This window comes from Bidens hawaiensis, unplaced genomic scaffold (genome assembly GCF_021521415.1).
Source record: "Bidens hawaiensis isolate Kalapana, Puna unplaced genomic scaffold, B.hawaiensis_p1.1 tig00011819_1, whole genome shotgun sequence".
Classification (NCBI taxonomy): domain Eukaryota; kingdom Viridiplantae; phylum Streptophyta; class Magnoliopsida; order Asterales; family Asteraceae; genus Bidens; species Bidens hawaiensis.
In genome coordinates this window covers 397,679-420,347 of record NW_027491940.1, presented here as the reverse complement: position 1 = coordinate 420,347, position 22,669 = coordinate 397,679, and the positions used below count along the sequence as shown (strand labels likewise).

General features: G+C 35.6%; 2 protein-coding genes and 1 non-coding gene across 3 annotated transcripts; 1 reads left to right on the top strand and 2 right to left on the bottom strand.

Moving 5' to 3' along the window:
• Positions 1-1,719: 1,719 nt before the first annotated feature.
• Positions 1,720-14,231, bottom strand: LOC143539176 (cell division control protein 48 homolog B-like). Its single transcript, XM_077032571.1, has 13 exons — positions 13,956-14,231; positions 13,821-13,865; positions 12,090-12,145; positions 11,760-11,909; positions 11,509-11,613; positions 10,818-10,917; positions 10,461-10,745; positions 3,989-4,158; positions 3,665-3,793; positions 2,888-2,975; positions 2,552-2,629; positions 1,872-2,475; positions 1,720-1,840 (listed from the first exon to the last, which is right to left on the bottom strand). Exons 1-12 carry the CDS (start codon positions 14,103-14,105, stop codon positions 1,990-1,992), a joined length of 1,842 nt encoding a protein of 613 aa, XP_076888686.1. The 5' UTR covers positions 14,106-14,231; the 3' UTR covers positions 1,720-1,840; positions 1,872-1,989.
• A 2,243-nt stretch (positions 14,232-16,474) lies between these two features.
• LOC143539175 (uncharacterized) lies at positions 16,475-22,203 on the bottom strand. The gene is made up of 13 exons (XM_077032570.1): positions 22,113-22,203; positions 20,875-21,160; positions 20,511-20,695; positions 19,553-19,688; positions 19,240-19,476; positions 19,075-19,151; positions 18,756-18,843; positions 18,510-18,615; positions 18,308-18,401; positions 17,471-17,679; positions 17,250-17,349; positions 16,863-16,979; positions 16,475-16,726 (listed from the first exon to the last, which is right to left on the bottom strand). Exons 1-13 carry the CDS (start codon positions 22,194-22,196, stop codon positions 16,616-16,618), a joined length of 1,830 nt encoding a protein of 609 aa, XP_076888685.1. The 5' UTR covers positions 22,197-22,203; the 3' UTR covers positions 16,475-16,615.
• Positions 22,204-22,353: 150 nt separating this feature from the next.
• TRNAT-CGU (transfer RNA threonine (anticodon CGU)) lies at positions 22,354-22,425 on the top strand. Its single transcript has one exon. It is a non-coding gene; the product is annotated as a tRNA-Thr (tRNA).
• The last annotated feature ends 244 nt before the right edge of the window (positions 22,426-22,669 follow it).

Sequence of the window (22,669 nt, the reverse complement as noted above, 5' to 3'; positions counted from 1 at the left end):
TGTAATTATTTAGAGAATGTTGTGTAGTTGTAAATCGATGGTTTACATACATAATAAAGAAAGGGATCGTGATATTGGCACACCCAAACATCTATTTTGACACTCCCAATATGTTCCATATTGCCCAATATGGAGCATATTAGGCCCTAAATCAGACACAAAAGTACATACACAAATATGCTAATATGGCTCATATTGATCAATATAACTCATATCAGTGTCTAAACAGAAAAATGGGGTGTCTCAATAGACGAAGCCTAAAGAAAAAAAGGTGATCTATTTTTGTTGATCTTCAAATAATAGAATTTTCCATATCTAGCAATTAAAAGGTTTAAACGAATATTCTCACTTAATTAAATTGTCACATATCTAAAGGGTAGCACATTCTCATATTGATTGGTACTCACCAACCCATTTATACGTTTAGATAAATGAGTTATACAAGTTGGATTCTGGTTACACAAATGTGAAGCATGGGAAAGTTAGTATTGATGTTTTTATCACAAATAAAATGGTTATGTTTGGTATTCATCAACCCGGCACCGGCACCGGCACGTCACACCCTAATAGAAATAAGAAGATTCAATGTGAGAACCGTTTTCCCAGTTAAAAAACTTTTAGTAGTGAACCAAATTAAGACACATCATGTAACATCTTATGCAAGTTTTGTTAAATATAATAACACGCAGTTTAATTGATTTATGAAAGTTAAAACTAATTATCAAAATGGGGTTTATATGTCACTAAGGAAAAAGTTAAACATGAAAACCTTAATTCTCGGCATCTTCATCAACTTTTGAAGAGAGAGTAGACAGAGAAAGACAATATCTCATCATTTTTAGTGCTTTGATTCGGAATTCAAGCTCGGGATTGGAGGAGGATCATCTTAGCATCGGTGAAGACGAGATTCGGGTAGAGATCAGCTCCCTAATCTAGGTTTTATGTTCTAAGTGTCTTGTTTCAGTTGGTGCAACAACTGTAACTATCACCGCAACCTTTATCAGTTTGCGATTAGCAACTTTATTACCTCTCTCAATTTTTTTGTTATGATTTAATCTCAACCACAAAATTTAAAAACCAATAACATAATATAAAAAAAAAGATTTATAAACTTAGCTCGAAACGGTGATCCAAACGCCTTAATTGTTGTTAATTGTAAGTTCGAACACTTGAATTGAATCATTATTTCGTCGTTTTGGAGCACCATTTCGAACTAAGTTTACATCAATTAACCCGTATCATCCTTCCGATCAAAAGCCCTAAAACATTAGCTTGAAATTCGGAAAAAAGGTATAACGTCGTTAAGTTCTTTTTTTAACAGGGGACCACTGGGGGCAACTTTTTAAAATTTAGAACCGTCGGTGACGATAAATAAATAGGGATTATTATCGGTCAATATTGTTCAGGGATTATTAAAATCCAATGAACCTTAATAAAAGAGTGATTCATTTTGGTTATCAAAGTTCTCAAGCTCAATATAGTTATCAAATTATCTCTTATGCATATACACACACACGCACACTATTTCAATATTTTGAATGAAAATTCATACTCATAAAAACGACGTTTATGTGCAAGTTACTTGATGGGTATTTTGTAAATACGCACATCAAAAGTTGTTAGCTTATGTACAATAGTTTATCAAAATACCCATCATGTGACTTGCACATAGAGAAAGGTTAACATCAGGGTCTAACTTAAGAGACTGAATTAGAACGAAACCAAAACGAAAAATAAACGGCTAAAAATAAATAGTTTACACTAAAACTATGAATATGAGCAAACCTCGATGACTAAAACAATACTTAACTCGAAACGTTTTTTTAATACAAAAAATAACCTTTAGATTGAACTAGAAACAAGCAATGAACCTTTAAAAATAAACTAAATAATAAACTTTAAAATCTTTCTTAATATAAAAATAACCTTTAAATGAACAACTAACAAGCAACATAAACTTCAAAATCTTAACACACAAAAACTTACATATTATGTGCACACCATTCTTCCATAAGTAGGACTCTTCAACAAGTTCATATTATAACCCCTTGAACCGAAAAACACGATAACGCCCACGACCCCCATCGTAACCAGAACCACCAAACCCGACAACCACTTCTTTGTATACTTAACTTTTCGCCCACCTGAATACACAACCTGACGTGGCGGTTTCTGGGTTGTTTTTTTGTTCATATAAGATGCATATGAATCTATTTCTTGACTAGTCAACGCCGGGTTTAACAAGCTTTTAACTGTTTCGAAATGACGGTTATGTACGACAGTGGCGGTTATTTCTTCTCTGAGGGTTACAATGCCAGCTTCTCTACATAAACCTTCTAATTCGGCTCCAGTGAAACGCTCGGTTTCTTGAGCTATTTTTTTGAGGTTAACGTCGGGGTCAATTTTCATACCGCGTGTATGGACACGAAGGATTTCGTATCGGGCTTCTAGGTCTGGTGGGGGCACATATAGCGCCTGTAAATTTGGAAGTTAATTATAGCATAAATAATAATATTGTTTTCACCAAAATGTTAATAAGGAAAATTATTACAAGATCGAATCGTCCAGGTCGCATTAGAGCAGCATCGATTGCGTGTGGTCGGTTAGTTGCAGCCAATACAAGTATTCCCTAATAAATAAGAAAGAAAATAAAAATTAGTGCAAGAAGTTAATTCAGGTTTAATCTCTAACGGGTCAAATTGTCCAAACGGGTTGAAAGTCACAGAGTGTATATTTAGTGCATAAAACTTTCCAAATCATTTTATGTAACAAAGAGTTTTTAAACTATAATTTTTTTTTAAATATCAGCATTAACTATTCACACACATGCCTATATATGTGTGTGTATACTATATATAATATTTTGGAAATGTTTCGGTGTACATACTTTCGCCTCTTCTAAACCATCCATTTCAGTGAGAAGGGTAGATAGAAGTCTTTCTCCAACTGTTGTACTCCCGCTTGAACCGGTTCCTCTGCATATTTTACAACAAAGGTTGAAGATGAGATTCTATTTTACATTATTTAAAAAAGAGTAAACTGCGGTTTTCGTCCCTATGGTTTGTCCTAATCTGTGGTTTTAGTCTAATAGTTACAAATTTGCGATTTTCGTCCCTGTGGTTTCATTTCACTTGCAATTAAACCCGAATTCACCAACCCCCGTTAAGTTTGGTCGTTAAACCCATCAGCGTGCCCCTCACGTGAGGGGCAGTTTTGTCCTTTTTCTCCCCTAATAAACCTCAGTCCTAATTCACAAGCCCCCTCACGTGAAGGGTTGGGGTGTATTTGGGAAAAAAAGGACAAATATGTCCCTCACGTGAAGGGCAAGCTAATGGGTTTAACGACCAGACTTAACGGGATTAGTGAATTCGGGTTTAATTGCAAGTGAAATGAAACCATAGAGACGAAAATCGCAAATTTGAAACTATTGGACTAAAATCGCATATTTGGACAAATCACAGGGACGAAAACCGCAGTTCACTCTTTAAAAAAAACTATTTTGCTGGACCCAAAATCTGTTTGATTTCATTAAGTTTTGACTTGATGACTCAAGTTATTTTTATAATAACAAATAAAACTTGAACAAATAAGTGTTTGGGTCAGCCGAAACAAAAAGGTATGCATTTTGGCCCATTACACAACGGGCTCATTGGTGAATACTTACCGTTTAGCTGCAACGACATCAGCTTCATCAAAGAAGATAATGCTTGGTGCAACAAGGCGAGCTCTATGAAATGTATTACGTAATAAAGCCTCGCCTTCTCCAACATACATTGAAAATAATTCTGCACCACTGAAACATAACTTATAAATCGCATAATTCATTATAAGTTTATAACCTTAAACATAACTTCTCACAGAAACAGTAATTACATTTATTTTGTTAACTAAATATAATAGATATTAATTATCAAGGGCAGATTAATCAACAATTAACTTTTATAATTTATACAGTTTCAAGTAATATAGTATAGTTAAGCGGTCAAACCTTAACGAAAAGAAAGAGGCTTGAGCAGCATGAGCAGCTGCTTTAGCAAGAGTGGTTTTTGAGCATCCCGGTGGTCCATGAAGAAGAATTCCACGCATAGGCGACACGCCTAACCTTGAAAATGCTTCAGAATGTTTTAAAGGCCACTCAACTGCTTGCTTCAGTTTTTTCTGCTTCATGCAACAAGTCAACATTAGTGGATGTGGTAACCGTTTATTCTTAGACAGGTTGATTTAGGTAAAAAAAAATGTATCTCCAAGATTCCAACAAATCAAACTGGTAACATCAAAAAGATGGAACATGAACGGAGCATCTTCATGTTCATTCGTTTAACTTAACGGAACAAACGATCGAACATGAACAATTAAACGGACGAGGTTTCCTTGTTCCTGTTCGTTTATATTCATTTGTTGACAGTATAAACGAGCAGTGAAGACAATTGGATCAAAACCACAAATCAAGAACAAGAGAAAACAAAACAGACAGCCCGATTCTTATTGCTTGAAAGAAAGCAAACAAAAGTATTTTTGTGTTTTGTGTTGATTACAATGCTGCAGGACTGCCCCTTTTATATTAGGTAGGCTAGGTAACTAAGAAAGGAAATTTGCTAAAAATAAGACACAAAATTATTCAGCCATAAAGACTAAATAATAACAGAACCTAATCTTGCTCCTAGGATCACTCCTCCTAGAATTACTCTTTATTGACCCATGATTTATTCAATTTATTCTTTTTATTCAAGATTAACTAACAATCTCCCCTTTAATCTTGAATAATCTTCATTCCCAACAGCTCTTTCATTTCAGCAAATTGTTGCCTTGGCAAAGCTTTTGTAAGAATGTCTGCCTTCTGCAACTTCCCACTGATGTGTTCAACCTTTATCTCCTCTTTCTCAATGCACTCCCGTATGAAATGGTAGCGCGTGTTAATGTGTTAGCTCCTTCCGTAAAACACCGGATTCTTCATAAGTGCTATGGCGGATTGGTTATCAACTTTCATGGTCACCATTTCTTCCTTCCAGCCTGTTATCTCAGCAAGTAAGCCTCTCAACCAAAGTGCTTGGCAAGTTGCGGTAGCGGCTGCCATAAATTCAGCTTCACACGAGGATAAAGCTACAGTGTTCTGTTTCTGAGAGTTCCATGCTACCGGTGCATTATTGAAAAAGAAAACAAGGCCTGTTGTGCTCTTACCATCATCTAGATCGGTCATGTGACTGCTGTCACTAAAGCCGAGAATTTCCTTGCTGCCATTCTTAGGATAGTGTATCCCAAGTTCAGTCGACCCTTTAACATATCTTAAAATGTGTTTGACAGCTTGCATATGTGTTTGTTGTGGCGATTGCATGAAACGACTTACGAACCCAACTGAGTAGCTCAAGTCTGGTCTGGTGTGGGTTAAGTACCGAAGACTCCCCACCAGTTTCCTATACTCGGTTGCATCAACTTCAGCTCCAACATCTTTCTTTGACAGCTTCAAACCAGGCTCCATAGGAAACTTTGTTGCATTGCAATCTGCAAGTCCTGCTAGATTCAGTAGTTTGCGAGCGTACCCAGCTTGTTTTATAGATATGCCACAACTTCCTTGGCTTACCTCAATGCCAAGGTAATATTGGAGTAATCCTAGATCACTCATTTCAAAACGGCCTTCCATTTCCTTCTTGAAAGTTGCTATATCTGATTGTCTCCCCCCGGTGACAATCATGTCGTCTACGTACACTCCCACAATTAACAATTGTTTGTTTGTCACCCTTTTGTACACAGCATGCTCATGTTTACACCTTATGAAACCCAACAACTTTAAGGTGTTATCTAGGCGTGTGTTCCATGCTCGAGGAGCTTGTCTCAAACCGTAGAGTGCCTTCCTTAGTTTGTAGACTTGGTTTTCTTTTCCTTTCTTCACAAAGCCTTCCGGTTGGGTTACATACACCTCCTCCTTTAATTCTCCATGGAGGAATGCAGATTTTACATCCAAATGATGTACTTCCCACCCAAAGTAGGCTGCCAATGCGAGGATCAATCTCACGGTCTCCATTCTTGCAACCGGTGCAAACACCTCCTCGAAATCGACCCCATACTGTTGTACATACCCCTTTGCGACCAGGCGTGCTTTGTGTTTTGTAACTGCTCCATTTGCATCTTGTTTTACTTTGAATACCCATTTCAAACCGATGGGTTTATGACCTTGTGGTAGATCAGTCAACTTCCACGTGTCATTCTTCTCAATCGACTTCAATTCTTGCTGCATTGCTACTTCCCATTCCTTTTTATTTGCAGCTTCATTGTAGTTTCTGGGTTCATTTTCCATTAGGAGTAAATTTATGTTGCTGTTTTCATAAGTTTCACCAATAGATCTATAACCCCGAATTGGAGTGTCATCAAACACCTCATCTTCAGCCATAGATGGGTCTCCCACGCCTTCACCATCAGTTGGTTCCCTTGGTAGGATAGGTCCTCTACCTGTTACTGCCATCATGGGGCTGCTGGAATCTGACCCAGTTGAAGAATCAACAAAAGAATTGTTTTCTTCATGACTCAGATCATCCAATGGCTGGTTTAGGTCAGCCGTAGATGCATCAAAGTATGAGAAGTCTTCTGTTTCAGAATCAGTGTGCACAATAAATTCTGTAACTTCTGGTGCACTGTTGCTTGATGATTCTGACCAATCCCACTTTGTATCTTCTTCAAACACCACATCTCTACTCACCAAGATCTTATTTGTTGTTGGATCTAGAAGTCGATATGCCTTAGTGTTTGGTTGAACACCTAAGATGCACTAGTCTTCGGCTTCTATCATCCAGCTTTTTCAGATGTGTAGTCATTATTTTTGCATAACATACACACCCAAAAATTCTGAGTTGATCTAGGTTTGGTTTTCGGCCCTTTAAAGTTTCATACGGTGTCTTGTCCTTTAAAGCTCTTGTAGGAACTCGATTTAGGATATAGAGAGAGTGCCTTATTCCTTCTCCCCATAAATCTTGTGGAAGTTCCATAGCCTTCAAGATAGTCCGTGTCATCTCCAAAATGGATCTATTTCTACGCTCCACCACACCATTTTGTTGTGGTGAGTATGGTGCGGAGAATTGATGTGTGATCCCCTCTTGATTACAAAGGTCTTCAAAGGCACGAGAAACGAACTCACCACCATTATCCGTTCTCAAATTCTTAACTTTTGTTTCAAGCTCCAATTCCATTTGATTCTTGAATCTCTTAAAACATTCAAAGACTTCATCTTTTGTCTTGATCAAATAAGCCCACATGAACCGGCTATAATCATCAACGATTAGAAACATATACCGGTTTCCACCTTTTGTGGAGGGAGAGATTGGACCACACACATCTGCATAAATTAGCTCAAGAGGCTTCTTGGCTTGATTACTTGTTTGATTCGGAAAAGGGGTTCGAGTTTGTTTCCCAATAAGACAAGAATCACATACCTGTTTTGGGTGCTCAATCTTTGGAACTCCTATTGCCATATTCTTGTTTTCTAACAGCTTTATGGCGTCAAAATTGAGATGCCCGAGTCGGGCATGCCATACCCAAACCTCGTCCTTCAAATTTGACAGCAAACAAACCGGATCTGCCACCTTCAAATCAATCTTGTACAGCCGGTTTGAAGACCTTAGCACCTTCATGATGAGTCTCCCCTCTGCATCTCGCATCCATAAGTACTCATCTTTCATGAGAACCGAATATCCAATTTCTGTAAATTGGCCCAAACTAAGAATATTACTTCTTAGATAAGGTATGTAATAGACATCTTCAAGAATCTTTTGTTCACCATTCTTGCATGCTAAGATAATCATTCCTTTTCCTTCTATGTTCACGTATGAACCATCTCCAAATCGAACATTTCCAACCGTGTTGAAATTGAGTTTGGAAAAGATTGCACGATTACCCGTCATGTGGTTGCTTGCACCATTGTCAAGGAACAATGTGTGATCTTCCTTTGATTCTTGATCATACCGCTGTGGAATCACTTTATCTTCATTTAGAAAAACAAATTCCTTCTTGCTTTCTGAATGAACTGTCATCAACAGTGCTGGTCCATCTTCTTGTACAAGATTTGCTGCCTCATCTCTTCGTTTTGTGGGACAATCAGACGAGAAATGGCCCTTCCCATCACATCGGAAGCATTTCAAGTTTGATCTATCCCTCCCCTTTGAATGCTGTCGTTCTTCAGCTTTCGCACCATTCGAAGATGATCGACCTCTGCCTCTCCCTTGGCCTCTATTACTCCTTCCAGCAGACCCACGTCCCCGACCAGAACCCTTTTGATCGCGGTTTCTGTTCTGCCAATCTTCATAGGATAATAGGAGTTGGTCGCCACCTTTAGTACTTGATTTTATTCTTTCTTCATAGGCTCTCAATCTCCCGATTGCTTCCTGGAATAACATAGTATCCAGATCAGCAAATTGTTCGATTGAGGCTACGATTGGTAGAAACCGATCAGGAACAGCCCCAAGAAACTTGCGAACTAGTTTCTTTTCTTCCATCTCCCCTCCAAGGCTGTTTGTTTTAGATACGATTTCTCCTAATTTTCCAGCAAAGTCTTCTATTGATTCACTTTCCTTCATCTTCAATGCCTCGAACTCTGTTTCTAACAGCCCCAAACGGGCTTGTTGAACTCGTTCAGCTCCGATGAATCTTGCCTTCAAAGCATCCCAAACTTGTTTTGCCTGCTCAAGATGAGCAAGCTGCAAAACTAGTTCTTCTGGGATTGCTTGATACAAGTATGCAATCGCAAGGCTGTTTTTCTTCGGATCAACCTCGACTCCAGCCCCTGGTTCGATTGCTTCCCAAACACCATGTACATTGAAAATAGCCTTGATTTTGACAGCCCAGATAGTGTAGTTTGAGGGAGTCAAAATCGGGCATTGCAATGACAAGGTATGCTCTCTTGGTCCTCCATGGATTGCTTCTCTTGGTCCTCCTTGGTTTGCTGGATTTGCCATGCCTTTTCTGTTGCTTTCTGAGATACTCTCTTCTTCTGTCCGTCGAAAAAGACTGAGCCTTCAAGCAACTGAACACTCTTAACCTGGTGCTCTGATACCAATTGAAGACAATTGGATCAAAACCACAAATCAAGAACAAGAGAAAACAAAACAGACAGCCCGATTCTTATTGCTTGAAAGAAAGCAAACAAAAGTATTTTTGTGTTTTGTGTTGATTACAATGCTGCAGGACTGCCCCTTTTATATTAGGTAGGCTAGGTAACTAAGAAAGGAAATTTGCTAAAAATAAGACACAAAATTATTCAGCCATAAAGACTAAATAATAACAGAACCTAATCTTGCTCCTAGGATCACTCCTCCTAGAATTACTCTTTATTGACCCATGATTTATTCAATTTATTCTTTTTATTCAAGATTAACTAACAAGCAGTTCACGCACATAAACAAAACGAACATAACTGAGTGAGCTATAACTAATTAAAAGTTGTGAGCATCGTGTTGGGCCTAAAATGTTACTTCTTCTGTCCCGGTCAAAGTGTTTTAGTTTGAAAAACACAAAGTTTAAGGTAGATTAAATTATTGTTGTTTTTGCTTACCAAATGACAATATGCCCTTGGAAATTGGGTCCATAAATATTGTTTATTAATGTTAGTTGTGTGTGTTTAAGGGTGAACTTGGAAATTGGCAAATAAATTTTGAAAGTGGACATCTGTAACGGGACAAATAAAAAAGGAAATGTGGACACTTTTAATGGGACGGAGGAAGTATTAAACTAGACTTAGGACCTAAAATGTTACTCCCTCCGTTCCATTTTAAATGTCATGGGACCCAAAACACACAAATTAAGAAATGTTTGATCATTTTATTTTATGAGCAGCAAAATGACAATAATGTCCTTTAAGTTATTATGGCATTTAAATTGGGACAACCAAAAATTGGAAATTGAAACATCTAGTATAAGTAATAGTAAGGGAACAATTGGAAATTGAATTTATATGTATAGAAATGACATTTAAATTGGGACAACCAAAAATGGAAAAATGGACATTTAAAATGGGACGGATGGAGTATTAAAACTAGATTAAATTGTAATGGAACTAAAAACTAAACGAAAATAATAAAGAACTTAAACAAACGTAAACTAAAGAACATAAAAAAATTTAAATGAACGAACATAAACAAACAAAAAAATTTCTTCATGCTCGCTTGTTTATAAATGAAAATTCGATTCGTTTACAGACCTAGTTGTGGCAAGATACTCATTTTGCAAACCTTTAAATTGCTCCTTCCCCTGATATCACTCCCAAGGTATATTTCTAAAGCATACGACCTCCTAAAGTCTAAACCAACTTTTTCAAAAGTAGATTTTCACTGGCAAAATATATTTTTATTTTGACACAAAACATTCAAAAGTTGCCATTTTGACCCATTACCGTACCCACGCGAGCCACCCATTCTGCCGCAGTTAACCAATAATAGACAAAAGGATATCCATTTTGAGAAGATAATCATTTTACAGACCTTTAAATCATGTAGTCCCCCAATATCATCCCAAGAAACCTTGGGAATTTCAGCAGTAACACCTCTTGTAATACTGGGGCCCACAATGGACCTAGCAATGTTCCAATCATCCATTAATAAGCTACAAGCATTAGCTTCTTCATTTGCATTTGAACATCTTTTCGTTGCACACATTGCAGCCTCCCGACATAAAGCTTCTAAATCAGCTCCAACATAACCATTGCACAAAGCCGCTATAACTTCCAAGTTAACACTAGGATCCAGCGGAACCTTCGTTGTATATAGCTGAAGAATGTAGCATTTTGGCAAGTGTTATTTAAATGCTACTGAAATCATTGAAATAATTTTATTTATTACCTTGAGAATTTGAAGGCGTTCTTCCTCATTTGGAGTTGTGACTTCGATTTCAGCATCGAATCGGCCGGATCTTCTTAGTGCAGGATCGAGTGCGTCTACTCTGGCAAGACAAGATAACATTTATTTAAAACATGATGCTAACTTTTTGTATTTTACCCATTTGATTGTTGAACAAGATATAACCTGAATCCACTATATACATGATTTGGAAACTATAAATAAAAGCATCACGGTTGATCAACTAGTACTGAATTTATTTTCTAATAAAGACTAAACAAAAATAAGATAACCTAAGAATATCTATTATATATTTATCTGTTTACGTTTATCATCAGGATACAGCTTTGTGTCATATAAAGAACACAAATGGAAGGTGCAGTAGAAAGGGTTAGTAATAATATTAAGCAGTTTGAACTTAAAAATATCCATTTTTGAAGTCAAACTTCCTGAGTAAAAGATTTATGTGGTTTTAACATAGTAACATACAGAAAAATTCAAAACTAAAATGCACCGCAGTTTGAACTACTTTAACAAAAGTAAATCTATCACCTCAGCTATTTGTGAGATGCTTATTATACAATGCTCTACAGTTGTCCGTACTTCATATTAACAGAAAGACTAACACGATTTCGACCCACTTTCACATAAATGCAACCACCAAAAGAAACAAAGTGAGTTGATCAAGCCTCACCTGTTGGTTGATGCCACCACCACAACATTTGCCCCTGATGTTGATGTTGCGCTTGAGTCCATAAGCATGATTAGCTGAGATGCTACACGGATATCTTGCTGTTTCCTGTGATTTGAGACATATTTTCAGCAAATATACAAGCAGTTAACCCAGATGCTAAACTAAATGTAGAGCAATCCTTATTTGCTTAACTTATTCAAAACAAATGAGTATCATGAATGAGACAAAACGAGTACAAGAATACCATGTACCTCGAATCACGACGGGGACAGATAGCATCAATTTCATCTATAAATATAACAGAAGGTTTTCCTAAATTGATGTGTGAAGATGCTTCAGAAAAAGCATCCCGCAAAACTTTCTCACTTTCACCAGCATGGGCTCTGTGGACAGAGTGTGGACTGCAGGAAACACAAAGTTAGATTAACTTAAATCACCAAAAATACCAAATGGCCTCACCACTGTATATCTTCTTCTATAAACATCTTAGAAAAAAGTGTTTTAATATAAAAAAATCAATAATTCTATGAATCAAAAACTCTGATTAACAAAAAATGGCATATAAAGTCAAAAGGCAATACCTCAGAACTATCAAGTGTGCATCACATTCACGAACAACTGCACGAACCAAGCTAGTCTAATATCAACAGAAACAACATCAATAAAATTCACAACCACAGGCGCATTAAATTCGTTATCAAATATAGTGTTTTCACATAAACAATTGCTGAAGTCAGTGGCGAAGCTTGGACATACACGTCGAGGAGGCCGAACTCAATATGTATAAAAACATTCATAGACTAGAGGCCTAGAGGGGGGCAGGCTCAAAATTTCTGTCGGAAAAGGGTGAATTTATACCATGTATAAAAATTTTCGAATGAAAAAGGATAAATTTACACTGCCGAGCAAAAAAAAGGAGGTCGGCTCAAAATTTCGATCGGAAACAGGTAAATTTTTACTATGTATAAAAATTTTCGGGCAAAAAGTGGATAAATTTACACTACCGAGCAAAAAACCGAGGAGGCCCGGCTCAAAATTTCAGTCGAAAACGGGTAAATTTACACTGTATATAAAAAATTTCAGCCGAAAAGGGATAAATTTACACTATCGAGCGAAAAAAACGGAGGCCCCGGCCCCAACTAAAGCTACGCCATTGGCTGAAGTATTACGAAAATTTATATTCATTCTTTAATATTATAAACATTGTAATTACTTAATTCTCGTCTTCCAAGGTATCTCCATAGAAAACAGCGAAAAACGGAGAACAACAGCGAAATTCGGCGCTAAATACGTGAAAACAGCGGAAATCCGCTTTTACCGAGTTTGAACGATTACGAGCAATGTTAGACGAGTTGAAGAAAATCGCCTCGACAGCCTACCGAATACTCGGTAGACCGCCTATAGAGGTCTAAATGAGCCAAGAAGCCCGTGAGCTACTCGAGATCGGCTCGCAATAAAAGCTCAAATCAAGCTCGAGCCTAAATACAAGTTTGCTTAGTAAACGAGCCCGAGCTTCTCTTATCAAGCTCGAACTAGCTCATGAGCCAGTTATTTATATAACTTTTATTTAATATATATTTATATAATATATATTTGTATAATAATTAATGTTATGCATAAAAAAGTATGTAAATAATATACTTATGTTACATATAAATAGTTATAAATACAAACAAACAATTACAAAACAAGCCGAGTCTGAGCTGAGCTTGAGCTTTAAAAATAAAGCTCGAAACAAGCTCGAGCTCTATCTAAGTTATACAAGCCAAACTTGAGCCGCCTAGACCGATTATGAACGAATCAAATTTGCCAAATAACCTAAAATCTTATATAATTAATGTTACGTATAACATGATGATAAAACTAAGTAAATAATATGTTATATATATATAAAATAATTAATAAATAATAAACGAGTCAAGTCCGAGCTGAACTCGAGCCTGAAAAACTATTCACGAGCAGAGCTCAAGCTTTAAAAATAAAGCTCAAAACGAGCCCGAGCTTTCTGTAAGTTAAACGAGCCGAACTCGAACCGATTAGACCGAATTATACAACACTAATTAAGCTAGGGCTAATAATAAATCAATTTTGCGAAATAACCTAAAATCTCATATAATTAATGTTAAGTGTAAAATTACAATATGTAAATAATAAACGAGCTCAAGTCCGAGCCGAACTCGAGGTTGAAAAACTGCTCACGAGCTCAAGCTTTCTGTAAGTTAACTGAGTCAGACTCGAGACCGAATTACACAACACCGATTAAGATAGGTTTAATCCTGAATCAATTTCATATATTTGAAATTATCAAATACCTTTCCAGTACCAGGAGGACCGTACAGCAGCAATCCACGAGGCCACTACACAATAATAACAATAATATCACGAACTCTAATTACACAATAATAATAATAACTATATAGTGTGAGTGTGTGTATATATATGTATACCTTTAGGCCTAGCTTTCTGGCTTGTTGAGAGTACAGAATAGGATACGTTATGAGTTCTCGTAGAGCTTGAAGAGCTTCAGCGTTGCCAGCAATGGCGTATTCTGCACGCCACCGTACGACGTCGTTTGTGCTGCCACTGCTACTCTCCATTGACGGTGGTGTGGCTGAGACTAAGTTTGTTATTTTAACGGAGTCAGGGTTTTGTGTTGATGAAGTTTTAAAATGTGACGAATTAAGTCCTTTGTTATTATTGTTGGGAATATGAACGAAATAAAGTGTCGTAGAAGTCGCTATGCGTTAGTCGGTTGGGATTAGTCAGGATTAACTGGATTTGATTTATATGTAAATTTTCAAATATACATTTGTATTCTAAATTCTATGTATAAAATTTTCAGTTTTGACCGATTTTGGACAAATGAGGATTAATCAGCAACAAGTCGTTAAAGTAGCGACTAGTGATTAATCAGGGATTAATCGACGTCTAGTCAAGATTTTTACAACGCTACAAAAATGTAATATCTATTTTACTGGACAAATTTACGAAATATTCACTTTGACAAATATTTAAAGAATGTCCCCTAAAGTCTTGTTGACTTGCCACATTTTTAATCATTAATCGGCGGGATTTTCAGCCAACAAGATAACGTCATATGTCGACTTATCCAGAAGCCATGTCAACTCGATGGGATTTAAAAAAATGGACAAGTGGTGAATTCTTGGTTAAAAATGTTGTCGGTTAATGATTAAAAAGGTGGCGAGTCGGCAGGATTTTTGGTGGGCGGTCTTGGAAAAAAGTGGTTGTTCTGGCCGTAGTATCCATTGTGGTGAAATTCAATTAAGAGAACGAATGTTATATCTTATTATCTTTAACCAAAGTATCCATTGCCTGGAATTCAATCAACTAGTATCCACTGCAGTGAATTCAAATTTGATCATCTTCCATACTTCACAAGCAGCAGCTAGTTCAGGATCACATTTGATAGACATTTTGTTAACTTGATCAGTTAAATGGACATTTTGGTCATTTTTTCCATAAAATCTTTAAAGTTCTATTTTTTGCAATAATTAATGCAGTTTGAGTCACAAACTTGGATAGTAGTGGCGAGGGTAGTTAATTCATTGGAAACTCTGATATAAAAAAGTGTACATAGGGCAGTGCAGTTTTAAAACGTTTGGTTATGGTTACTTTAGTTTCTTAATGGATTATTTTTGTTTTTTTTTTTCAATTAATTTTGCTTAATCCGATTTTGCATCGGTTTCTATATGTTACATGTCGGTTAACCTATACTTTTTTTAATGCTATTGGGTTTAAGTGTGAGCCTTGCAAAATTGGAAAATAATATTGGCATTGACTTATAGGCTTGCAAATTTCAGTTATTCACTTATCAAATGACATTTGAGCTTGTATTTTTCTAGCTTTACGACAAGTTAATAAGTTTAGTAGATTCTCGGACATGGAAATTGGAGTAGATATTAGTGAAAAGAGAAAACGAAAGTAAAATTATACTTGGCAATGCTAATTCAGTAGAAAAAAATAGACACGTGCAATGTAACGTGAAACCATATAGAATACAAAGTGGCTAGAGCTTTAAAACGCTAAACGTTCTAGTCTCAATCTTCATCATCATCAACGATCACGGTCTATCATTTCCGGTTATCAAATCTAAAAAAAACAATGGACATTATTCTAATTATCCCAAAATTTCAACCAAATTTCTAGTTGTTGACCATACAAGTGAGAACTTGCAAATCACCGAATTGGTGTAGACCATAGCCAATCTTGTGCACAAAAGTTTAGTAAAACTATCATAAAACATAAATCAATCATGGTTTTTAAACCCAATCGTCTAACGATACTTTAAACAAATCAAATTGATCAACATCTAATATCATTTTAATTTATTTTGAATATAATAAAAGTAACAAATGATTATTATATTAAACCAATATATGAAGAGAAATAGTTTTGATTATTGTCAAATGCTAATATGTGCATACAATCATGCTTGTATGCAAGTCTAGGGCTGACGATTAGATACATGTTTAAGACATGATAAGACCTGTTAATCAAAAATATGTGATATGTAATTTTTTTGATCTTTAATGATTGAAATTAGTAGGCTAGACTCCATTTTCCTTTATTGGTACATAAAAATTAAAATTGTCTTATAGTCTTACCATATAAAGCAGTTAAACAAGTCGTGTTCATGTTTAATACTTTTGTTAAGTGTGTCGCTTCAAACCTGTTAAAACACGAATTGTCATTGCAACCGGACAAAACAAATGAGCATTCACACGTGACACATGTTTAAAACCTCTTAAATTAGTACATAGCTACACATGTTTAAAAACAATGAAGTAAATTACAGATTTAGTCCCTGTGGTAATACCAAAGTTATAAATAAAGTCCAAAAGTTTCAATTCCATACATTAAATAAAAATCCCATCTATAAGTTACTGTCGAAACCGCAAACCAATGCATCCAGTGTCCTTGAAAATCAGAGCGGTTGAAAGAGTGCACTTCCAGCAGAAGCTTGGTTTGCAGCTCGATTACTTCCAAAATTCTTGCGATTTGACTCTCGAGCAATTCTTGAACCAAACTGTAAACAAAGCAAGTTACAATTACCTAATTTACTTTCACAATATTTCACTATCGGGTTTTAACGGGTACCAGAATCGGATAAAAAATAATTAAACAAAAGACGTATGCATGCCTGAATAGCTCTTTTAGGTAGAACAGCCGCTTCTTGTAAGTGAAGCATTCTTGCAACCTTTGGATAAACCGACAACAAAACGGTGGTTAATATAGGATGCACGAAATACAGCTTTGAGAATACTTTTTTGAGTCATTATTATGACGCAACAGTTATTCCTGCAATAGAATATGATGAAATAAGGAACACGTACCTCACGCAATATCTTTTTATCTCCAACTCCACTCGGTTGGCGAAGGTCTGCAATCTCCCATAGTGGAATATCCAGCAGTAGCCTTATTACGTCCTCGTCTAGAAAAGGAAATCTAGCCTAAACAAAGAAATAAATGACATTAAACAAAGTCAAACGCCAACAAATGTCAGTTATATAGATAACAAATTTGACCCGTTTATTTGTGTATTTCTAATACTTATTAAAACCTCTGAAATCATATAATTTTGTTAATCATATTTGACACAGTAGTTGCTCATAGAAAAGATATAAAGAAAGTGCTTTGGGCCAAACCCACCCGACCCGTTAACCCAACCCGACAGCCGGCTCATTTTATCACCTATAAATGTCATAAAATAACGGTTTTACCTCTTTGCCATTATCAGCGATGCATCTATCATCTCTACCAAGGTTTCTCTTCCATATTCTCTGCATATCTAACTTCATTTCTTCATTTAGCCCAGCCCAACTGATGACAAATAATGAACTCACATTAGTAAGCCTACTTTCTTTGTTTTGTTTTGTTTTTTTTAATTTACGTAATGAGAACAGTTATACAAAACTTATCACCAAAAATCATCTTTTCTAACCTGCTTTGTCTGAATTTAGTTCTATGGCGGCCATAACCAGCACATTGCTCATCTGCACCAGAACCAACCAATAAAATTCTGGAATCAGACTTGTACTTAACACGCTGGCATTCTGAATTGTTATTATTATTATTATTTCCGCCAGTTTCTTCACACACCCACCCATCACCGCCAGCTGCCAACCACAAGGCAATTCCAATATTAAGGTCCTGTAACATTAGATATTATTATTAAAAGTAGATTTGGAATAATAAGCTACGCAGTTAATGCAGAAAAATATCGGATATCCGTTGAGGACCGATATTTGAGATATCGGTTATCGCGGTGAGATATCGGTTGTATATCGGTAATTTTAATATTATGCAGAATTTATATATATAGCACTTTAATACTAACAATTCAGTATACTCTCCTACTATTAACAATTTATCCTTTTGCAACTTGCCAAACACTATCAATTGTAGCAAGTAGGAACTGATTTAAGACTCAAAACACTAACATTAAACACTAAAAGTTGAAATTTAAGACTTAAAACACTGATATCGGGAATATCAGTCAATATCGCCGATATTCTGACCGATATTTTACATGAGCACCGATAATCGAGATACCACCGAGATTGACTGCATAGATAATAAGTGGCAAGCAGGTTGTGTTATATGTCAAAACAGGCCATTTTATCATGCATCTTCAGTGATTATTAGGAAACTTGGAATATTTCAATATTATTCGATATTTATCTAATAAAATGATTTATAGATTATCTTATTGATTTAAATTAACTTCATGTATATAATAATAATAATAATAACAAACTTGAGATGAACAAATAAGTACCATGTATGTATTGGAGGGATTAATAAGTGACATGACGTGTGGTGTCTCCAAAGTCAATTTTGACAATTCTACGTCTATCTCTACAAGATTCCATCTGCATTCAGAAACAGATAATCAAATTAAAAAAAATAATAAAGAATAATGATATATTTATCCTTAAAAAATCCAATAAGGGAAGCAATATGTTTACCCTGATATTTACCTTCTTAAGGTGGCAATTTTTCTGAGCTCGTTCACACCTGCCCTAGCAGATATTCTATCAGGAGCTAACTGACCATCGAAACTCACATTCAACAGATCAATTTCATCTGTTGATAAAAGTGTGATAAAGTAGCGAAATAATGTCATTGATTTGGTAGTTCAGGGACCATAATAGCAAAAACTTCAAAGTTTAAGAAGTTTTTTTCCCTTATAATCATACTAGAAAATAAAAGGATAAATCACCTACATTTTGGATCTAAGCATTGATCCAGCAATGCTGCAAGTATCATTGAATCTAACCCACCAGAAAAAAGCACTGCTACTGGAGACTTGCCCTGCAAGAAACAAGTTGGAATACATAAAATAGCAAGCAACGGTATATTTTCTATTTCGTTAAATCTTAAAAACTCAAAACACAAAAGAAGCGACAGTATTACATAAGTTTAACCAACACAGATATACATGTGTGTATGTGTATATATATACAGATAGCTATGTATACACACACACACACACATATATATATATGTATATATTAATGTATATAACCAAATTTATTTACAAACCAGGTGAATTCCTGAAAATACTGCGCGTCGTGTAACAGATTCTTTAAGTGCAGCCAGAACTTCCTGATGCAAATGCCCTGTGGCAATTGAGAAAAAAACAGTTGCAAAATCATATGATATAGACTAAAGTTTATAAGCATTTAAAGTGATGAAATCTACTTTTACCTTGTTGATCATTAGAATGTGTTTTATGAACTTCAACTAAATTATCAGGTGTGGGCTCCACAAGAGTTCTATCCCACTTAATCAATTCTTGCAACAAGGGATCAAACAAGTTATGTCTTTTGACTTCACACGCCAAACTTCCATCCATTTTTGAAGCATTCATGGACAAGCTGTAAACTCCACAAGGAAGCTCTTCCCAAAAGTTTGGTTCATCGGGCCCATTTTCATATCCAGAATCTGTAAAGAAAATGAAATAAATTGCATATTTTATCACATGAACTGTAAAGTAAGTTTAAATTAAAAGTGTGCATACCAGAATTTTCATTAATAATGGAAGGTGGTGATACAGAAGAAAGCATTAGTCGGGAGTCATTTACATTTGGCCAATGAACAAGAAGGCTTCGCCTTCCAAGTGCATCCCTACCAGACCATAACGTCTTTGAGCTCTCCTGAAATTTATAAAAAAAAAATCAAGAAATAGTTCTATAAACGAGAAGTCAGATTATGCTACTTCTAAAGGTGACCAAGTGTTGAGGACCAGAAAAGTTTTGTCCAAAAACATACAACTTTATAATCAAGTAATCACTATGATCATTCTACTAGGCCTGTAAACAAACCGAACATTCAGAGAACCATTCACGGGCAGTTCGTTTATTTAAATACCAAAACAACATGAACAAACTTTTTGCTCATTTAGTTAAACGAACAACCATAAACACATGTCTAGTTCGTTAATTTATGTTTGTGAACATTCATTTATGCTCATTTATGTTTGTTGGGCTATGTTTGTTTAAGTTCATTCGTTTAGATTTGTTTATATATTCACTTAAAATAATTAAGCACGTAACAATTTAGTCTAGTTTTATGAAATTAAGATATCACATCTTACAATTTAGTCTAGTTTTATTAATTTTATAGGCTCAACAGATTGATGTTCACACTTACTTTTAATCGGTGTTCGCTCGTTTTGCTCGTTCATTTATGATCAATTATGTACACTGGTTTGTGTTCGTTTACATTCGTGAACCGTTCGTTTATACTATTAAGTATTAATGAACGAACATAACCGCACACGAACACACTCATTAAAAAGACGAACGAACATGAACAAGAAAACCTAGTTCATTTAACTGTTCATGTTCGGTTACAGTTAAATGAATGAACACGAACATGCTACGTTTGTGTCCGTTCAAATCGTTTACAGGCCTCCTCTACCTGCATATACTGGTACCCTTCAAATGAATGGAACTTACTTACCACTCAAAAGTTACCTGCCAGTAGATTAAAGCCCATGGCCCCTTGATTTTTGAAAGATATTCAGGAACAGAGTATTTCCCAGAAGTGCAAGTGCCATCATGTTCATGAGACAGACAGTTGCAACATTTACTCAAAGACTCGATGAGAACTTCACCATCGTTGCTATCATTACTGATCTCAATTCCTCCAAACACTTCACCTGTTAAGAACAACAATATTTATCACTTCCATTCCAGTTTTATACTAGTATCAGAATATCTAAACATTGCCTAAAGAGGAAATTGCATGTGCTTTGTGATAGTGACTGTGTGAAGTCAATGAATCATAAACAAATACTCGGGTTTAAGATAACAGATTGTAACAAATAAGTAATCATACCATTATACACGAAGATATTCCCAGATTTGTCCACAAAAGGTTGTATGATTGGACATACTCCTCTTAACTGCAATGTAGCACCAAGAAACAAAAGTTTTCCATCCAAAGTATTATTATTCAAATCAAAATCATCTTTTAAGTTGGATATATTGGTTAATTCGTCTTCATCTGCTGAAGAACGAGTAACTTGTCCCTCTTGAACATGAAGGGATACAGACTTGCTTCCTAAACTGTCAGGGCCTCTTTTCCTCAGAGCTGCTATGATATCATCAACAGAAAATAGTGTCTGGAACTCCACGAATAAACCCAAATAAGTTCAATTTACTTAAGTTATGGCAGTTTAGGTACTTAAAATCAGCACAAAATCAAGCGGTGGCAAATAAGCCACGGTAAACGAACCAAACGTTCATATACTGTTCGGCATGAAGTTTGTTTATGTTTGTTCATTTAATAAGCGAACATTAAAAAATTTATTTTGTTCATTCATTTATGTTCGTTTATTTACGATTATTTATGTTTGTTAAATTATGAACGTTTAAATTTTACTAAATACAAAAGTAGTTATAAAACGGGTGGATTCGTTTAAATCATATTAATTTACTTGGATGAATTGTGATGTATTAGACTTGTTCATATGTGCTCATTAATGCTAACTTATGTTCATTTGTATTCATTTATGTTAGATCAATTATGTGTGTTTATGTTCGTTTGTATTTGTTTACGTTCATGAGCTGTTCACGTAGGTTCTATCGAACAAACATGAGCACGAGCATTTTCTCATGTGCCTAGTTGACACTTACCGTTCTCAGTAAACCAAATCAAATAAAACATTGTTTGTGTTAGTGAAACGTTCACGAGCAAGTTCATTTCCTTAATGAACAAACACGAACAATAATTTCCATTCAGTTAGTTGTTCGTAAACCGTTCACTTGTCCAAAAAGGTACGAGTCTGAGTCAAACAATATTTATTTCATAAAAGTCAACAGCACTCTACGCGGTTAAAATAATAAAACTGCCAGCATTTGTATTCGTGAACGGTTCACGAACAAGTTCATTTCCTTAATAAACGAACACGAAAAAGAAATTCCGTTTGGTTAGTTGTTCGCGAACCGTTCGCTTGTCCGATACGAATCAAATAATATTATTTCATAACAGTTCAATTTACATACTCTACAGCATTCTACACGGTTAAAAATTAAAATAATAATAAAAGGAATTATAAGTAAACATATGCTTACAGTTTGAGAATCATGAGATGTATGTGAATAATAATCGGTTGAATCGATACGAACACCAGAGATGATTAAGGCGATTCCGCACATAATAATATCTTCTTCTTCTTCTTCTTCTTCTTCTTCTTCTTCGTGTTGTTTGTGTGTAAACCGTAAACCTAGGGTTTTGACGAAACAAATGGGATGGTACTGTTGCAAAAATGAATGGATAATGATAACTTGGTCTATGTTAAGAGAAAAGCATCTGGCCTCCGTAGCATAGTGGTATTGCGTTCGCTTCGTAAGCGAAAGGCCGCGAGTTCGATCCTCGCCGGGGGCTATTATGTTACAATTTTTTGGAAACAAGTTCGCTCAGTAAGGTTTTTTTGTAATTTTTATTGTAAATATGAAACGTAGTTAATATAAAGTCTGCTTGTAAGCAACGGGTATAAATTTTTGTTTTAGTGTTATATATTTGTGTATTTTTGCATCGCATCCTTAGAAATTTAAACATTGAACATGTAGCAAATCCAAACTTAATTGATAAACCATCGGTCGTCCATCACTCAAAATTTTACCGAACC

Coding starts and splice junctions, on each gene's coding strand:
- LOC143539176 (XM_077032571.1), bottom strand. CDS start 14,105: ATGGAGAGTAGCAGTGGCAGCACAAACGACGTCGTACGGTGGCGTGCA. Junction 11,614..11,759: donor TGTCCCCGTCGTGATTCGAG/GTACATGGTATT, acceptor CTCAAATCACAG/GAAACAGCAAGATATCCGTG. Junction 2,976..3,664: donor GATGTCGTTGCAGCTAAACG/GTAAGTATTCAC, acceptor TAAAATATGCAG/AGGAACCGGTTCAAGCGGGA.
- LOC143539175 (XM_077032570.1), bottom strand. CDS start 22,196: ATGTGCGGAATCGCCTTAATCATCTCTGGTGTTCGTATCGATTCAACC. Junction 21,161..22,112: donor CATCTCATGATTCTCAAACT/GTAAGCATATGT, acceptor GTGGAGTTCCAG/ACACTATTTTCTGTTGATGA. Junction 16,980..17,249: donor TCGCTGATAATGGCAAAGAG/GTAAAACCGTTA, acceptor TTCTTTGTTTAG/GCTAGATTTCCTTTTCTAGA.